The sequence below is a fragment of the Heptranchias perlo genome, chromosome 2 (assembly GCF_035084215.1).
Source record: "Heptranchias perlo isolate sHepPer1 chromosome 2, sHepPer1.hap1, whole genome shotgun sequence".
Lineage (NCBI taxonomy): Eukaryota > Metazoa > Chordata > Chondrichthyes > Hexanchiformes > Hexanchidae > Heptranchias > Heptranchias perlo.
Window position 1 is genome coordinate 102,001,527 of NC_090326.1, and position 6,113 is coordinate 102,007,639.

At 38.7% G+C, this 6,113-nt stretch overlaps 1 protein-coding gene across 1 annotated transcript in view; it reads left to right on the forward strand.

Annotated features, from left to right (window-relative positions):
* The window catches only part of zgc:110045 (uncharacterized protein LOC664755 homolog), a 141,173-nt gene extending 135,626 nt beyond the window's left edge, over nt 1-5,547 (forward strand). The window contains exon 13 of the mRNA XM_068005190.1: nt 5,093-5,547. Coding sequence (XP_067861291.1) covers nt 5,093-5,129 — 37 coding nt within the window. The 3' untranslated portion in view covers nt 5,130-5,547. The remainder of the gene's footprint in view (nt 1-5,092) is intronic.
* Nucleotides 5,548-6,113: the final 566 nt, after the last annotated feature.

Consider the following 6,113-nt stretch of genomic DNA (forward strand, 5'->3'; position numbering starts at 1 on the left):
AATTGAATTTGAATTCTTATCTTTCAATTAGTATTGCATTTTCGGATTTCTTTTTCAACAATAATGCAACAGTGGTATTTATATTGTACTGAAACAGGAAATGGAGAAACCGCAACATTTAATAAATAAATAAATAATGTGGTTTCATTTTCATTCTAATCCAATAAGCCAGTCTTCAAACCTTTTCTGACTCCTCGAATTCATTTTCTTATTAGTTTTCAAAGTCAAATAAAACAACTTTCACAAGAGTACTTATGGTATTGCAGTACTGTAGATGAAAAATAATAATGTTTGAAAGCCTTTCCAACTCAGATGTGTTTCTTAGTGCTGGGGAGTAAACCTCAATTATTTTAAGTTCCTGGTCTTTAAATTTGTTTTTCCATCATTAGTCATTATGTGCATTTCCTCAGATTAATTTCACTCATAATGTCAAACCTTTAATTTGAAAAGACTTGAGTCTCAGTAATGTTTCATCATCAAATCATGAAATACCCTTTTGTTATTTCTCTTCTTTAACACATAACATGTTCCTCCTTTGATCCTCATCTTTCCCTTCTTTCCTTCCAATTGCCTCTTCCATATGTTGACCAATCTAATCCCACCCTCTGTTTGCTCCCCTCCTTCCTCCCTTCCTCACCCTGGCTTGACCCACCCAACTGTTTGTTCCTGTTCCTCTCTTCGTTTGCAGCTTAGAGATGGCTAAAGTCAGCACCCAGACTGCTTCCGTCACGAACCCTGTTGACCTGAACGTGAACCTCTCTCAGTCTGCTATCCCTACCTCCACCCCCACCTCTGTGGCTGTTTTGGCGGCAGCAGCAGCCTCCGTGGTTAATGTGAATACCCCTCCCCCCTTACCAGCACCCCACTATGCCGTTCCTGTCTCCAGTCTGCTTGGCATGAAAACTGTCCCACTCCTGGCACTTAATGCCACGGCCACTGCGGGGGCCACAGGGAGTTTATCTGCTTATACTCCCAAAATTCCTTCGACGAGTGGGGTTAAGAAATCTGACCGGCAGAAGTTTGCTCCGTATTGAAGGGATGTGAATGCAAGTTTTCCAATCTCTACTAAGATCATGTGGTAGATGATAGATACTAAGGAAACATTTTAAAATTTCTTAATTTCTAATGTAACTGTTGACACCTAAAATTGTCTTCCACCTTCCATTACAATTAACAATATGATGCAACTAGTTCCAACAGCTCACCGACCCACTATAAAAGAAAGAAGAAATCTTTTCCCACATCCTGAGATAAAATGATTAAGAATTTTAGTTGAAGAAATTTAGTTGAAGAAGGTAATGAAGAACACTACTTCTACAAATGATATCCATTGGTAAAAAAACAAGTGGGAAAGGACATTTTACAGAACGAATAGGCGAATTATCACAATTTTCCACCAGACAAGGGAACTGTTAGAACAAGTCAAAAGCCAAGAAGCAATGAAACAGAACTGTAAACATTGTGGGATGAATTTTTATCTTTACTGCCTGGGCGTAATGCATCGCATTGACGGAGCACAGAGGAAAATTGGACAGCGAGAATTGCATGTCCATTATGGAGCTTGCCCCATTATCCTTCCATTACTTTAACTTGATTAAAAGTCGGGCAGGCTTTGTAACAATTGTGCAATCCATGTGATTTTATATCTCTAGGCAGTAAGGATGAAAATCTACCCCAGTTTTCAGTGATACAAGGAAGAACGATAGGATTGTTAAAAATCCAATGAAAGCAGTTTTCAGTTATTTAGCCATTTATTAATTACATTTTGTGTCATAAAGTTATCACCAAGCAGTGCATGGGCTTGATTTTAACTCCCAGACGGGAGCACGGTAAGGCGAGTGGCATGCCAGTCAGAGAGTGGTAGCAGGGAGGCTCAGCCAATTTTAACAGCCGGGCCTCATTAACATGCTGCTTGCCAACTTCCTGACTAAAATGGCTGGGAAGTCAGCAGAAGTGGCTGCCCGATCGTTAAGATCGGGCGTCAGGAGGCTGGAGGCCCCTGGGTCCCAAGGGAAATAGATGGTAAAGATATTCAGGATTAAAATAAAAAAGAAATTGTCTGAGAAATTGGATTTGTGCCCAAACTGTTCGTCAAACCAGCGAAGCTGGTACCCGCCAGTCTGATGCCCGGTTAAAATTGGGCTTCGGGCCTCATTTGCATTAAACAGGCAAGCTGCAAATGCTAATTGGCCAGTTGGGGCCTGACAAATTTCGGCCAACTGTAACACCGAGCCAGCCTGCAGTAAGGTCCTGGGAGGGGAGGGGAGGCAAAGTGGAAGGGAGCGAGCCCGGACCACTAGCAGCCAGCAGTACCTTCGTGGAGCAAGGAGGAGCACTCCTGCTCCTCTGGCATTACAGAAATGTAACTTGTAAAACATTTTCTGGGCATTTTTTGAGTGGCCTCCAGTGGTACCTTTAAGGAGAGTGGTTATATTGCTCAAGACCCGAAATAACTGGGCAGAGCATGCATGGTGCAAGCTCCAGCCATTTGGACATGAGTTTCAATTGGGGTCCTACAACCGGAGTTAGGACCCTGATTTGCATGTGCAGGGCGCCTATCGCCTGTTTCAGGTGGATGCCCTATACATCTATCGCTGATTTCCAATTTGGCAGCCGGGGCACTTCCAGGGAAGGTCAAGCATGGGTGGTCGCGACCTAAAATTTACCCCCCATCCTTCATTTTACGTCCAAAAATCGGGTGAAATAATGTTACATTTCTCCCCCAACATTGGAATTGTACAGACAGGGTAAACCCAAAACTATAAGAAACCAGCATACTTCATATTTTTTTAATCATTTTTTTAAACCTAATGACTTACACATTCATTCTTCCTGTTGTATTTATTTATTAAATTGAATTTAATTAAGTTTATTGAAGAAGTATAAGTAGTGAAGTTGGAGATATCATGCCCTGCTTACTGTTATTTGGTAAGAGTCAATAATGATGCACCTACTATATTTGTTCCTATGTCAAATGGGCCCTACAAATACATGGGACATGGGACACCAGGAACACACCCACTGGTGCCCTTTAGCACTGATACCGCCAGAGTTTGTGGGGTGAATGGGAAGGCATTTCATTTGTATGGGGCTAGCATACGCCCACACCACTAAAAGGCACATTTTAGGCCTGCCCCCTGCTGTCGGATATCTTTAGCAACCATTCTGCTGCTAACTAATCCAACCTCAAGGGCAAGGCATGGACTGGTTGAATGTTCTGTGGATCTTTTTTATTGAAAATATGAGTTAGTCACTTTCCCAAGCAAGTAAAACACTTCTTGCAACATTGGGGGTAATTTTCATCTTCACCACCTGGGCAGTAACCTAGTGGAACGGATTTCAATGGGATGAAAATTAGGCAGGTTCTACAATGGGTGGACGATCCACTCCGTCACATTGATGTTGCACTTTTTAGTTCTGCAAACTGAATTTTGGTTTAGTTTGTTATTATGATGCATGTAGTGTGTTTTGAAGATGCCACTAATATACAGTGTCTGTTATTTTCAAATTGGCTTCTTGGGGGAGGGTTGAAAATTTTCAATTTGATAATCTGTTGTGAGTTGCTTTACTTTGCCTGTATCAAACAGATTTTAAGCAAATAAAACTAGAGGCGAAATGTATTGTTAATATGTGGTGGATGGTGGAGGAAATATAATATTGGAATAGTATTGTATTTGTGCGTGTGTGAAAGAATATTAATAAATGAGTATGTTTACATGTTAGGAATTAGACAAGGATTAAATGTGGCCAGAGATTAATTAGAAAACAATAACTTTGATTGAACCTATCACAAATGACATAATACATTATACAGCATAACTGCAGAAATCTGATCTGTCTTAGAACCATCACAGCAACACATCTTTTCTGTAGCTCAGCATGATTAACCAGTGAATAGCTCAGCCATTCAGATCAGGAATATCCCAGGTTTGATTCCCAGTCAGCGCTGAGTTAACTGCACTCAACCAGGGTGGCAACCTCAGTGCTCCTGAGACACTGATGAGAAAAACTGTACAGAGTTCTTGCTTCTGATTGCTATCTAGCGATCCCTACTGGAAGTGAATGTGTATGGACACCAGGGTGAGGACAGCATTGGGCTCAGTTGTGATGCCTTCTAGCCGAATAGTCTGTCGACATTCACTGCTAGGTTCACACATTAATAATGGCTATTTAGGCAAGGTACCCGTGGAACTGTATCCCAAGGAATCAATGCCTTCAGGGGAGAAAGTTGTCATAAGAAAAAGAATTCGCTCTCGCATAATGTGTCAACAGTTTATTGTTAATATTTGGATATTTTTACAAGTTATACTGGAAAGAATTGGGATCCACACCATGACTGGGCACGGTGCATAAAATACAAATTATATGGTTTGAAAATAATGTCAGTGAATTCACCGGTGACTTAAATATCACCAAAAATATCTGGTCTTTATCTGTTGGAACTAGTCTTTATTACATCTTCTGTTTTGTCCATCCATCTTTTTTTAATTTAGTTTTACAGCACTGATACAGTAATATGATATTGTTTTAGTCACTTTACTGAATTCAAAAACTCATTAACCTTTCATGTTCATTCACCTTGCACTCTTCAGACCAATACACAAAGCTTTAACTGTATTGAGTGTATTTGAATATACAATGGAAAAATGCAACACTTGTTAAGAAGTGATATTTTAAAAGCAGTCCTAGTGTGCTGTTTTATAGGACTATGTATCTTTAAGTATTACAAATGTATGTTATTGTTGTATTCTGCAGCTCTTCACTATTTTAGCAAAATTGCACTAATTTGTACTTTAGAGGTAGAATTGCCGTTCTTACAGTGTTGTTTATTTTAAAGTTTTTTTTGTGTGTATATAAATGAAGGAAATATTTGGAAACAATGTCCAAGTACCTCAGCTATTTAACAACTTGCTCACTTGAGAATTTGTTGTAAAATTTATTCCAGAATTCTGTACCTACTGATCTTACTGTAGAAAACACTGTTAGGATTTACCAATGAATCACATACCTGGTTTATTGTATTTGAACAAGATTACAAAGTTGAGAAGTATTTTGCTTTTCTGTTTTTCTTGATTTTGTTCCTGCATTTTAGGCTGACTTCAGAAGTTTCTGGCCTGGGGGCTCTGTAATGTATTCATCATGCAAAACTGCATTAGTCACAAGACAGAACATTTTCACTGCCCCATGTGACAATGATTTCTTTGGACTGTAATCTACAGAATAAGAGAAGAACTCCTACCATTTCTAACTCAGTTCTTGATATTGAGAAATAAATGCTTTTACTGTCTCTATGACTAAGCAATTTAACTCTTATGTTACTACATCACTGTTACAATTCTACACAACATTTTGTGGCTCATATATTAATAATTAAATATTTAAAGATATTTTTTCAGGTGTTCATCCTTTAGCTATTCTTGTAACAATGCATGGGCTGGTAGCACTCCAATTCTGTGTCTTCTGTTAAAGCAAATTCAAAATTATGACCTTTTTAGAAATAAAAGGGCATCTAAGGAAACCTAAAACCTGCGAACCACATCATTAAATGGCATATTTGTAACAGGCTTGTTGCGTGTTTGATTTAAAAGTTAATGGACGTTATATTTAATATATGCTCAAAATCATATCTGCACAGGCTTCTACAAAAGTACTAGCTTCAAAAACACATTTATTCAATATCTACATTAAATGTGTTAAAAAGTTAATCATTAAAATGACTGTAAAGATCACCCATCATCCTTAATGACTCACTTTTAAAACTTACTAACATAAAAAAGTTATCATTGAGTTTCTATGTCCCTTAGGGATCTCATAGGACTGTATTGAAAACTTCATAAAGTATAAAAACCTGGTTTGACTCTATTTTTCGTACTCAATGTATTTACACTTATTATTGGATGACACGTTAAACCAAGGCCCTGTCTTCCCTCTCAGGAAGACGTAAAAGATCCCATGGCACTTTTCATAGAGGAGCAATGAGTTCTCCTGGTGCCCTGGCCGATATTTATCACTCAACCAACATCACTAAAAACAGATTATCTGGTCATTAATTACTTTGATCTTTGTGTGACCTCGCTGTGCCCAAATTTGCTGACCTATTTCCCTACATTACA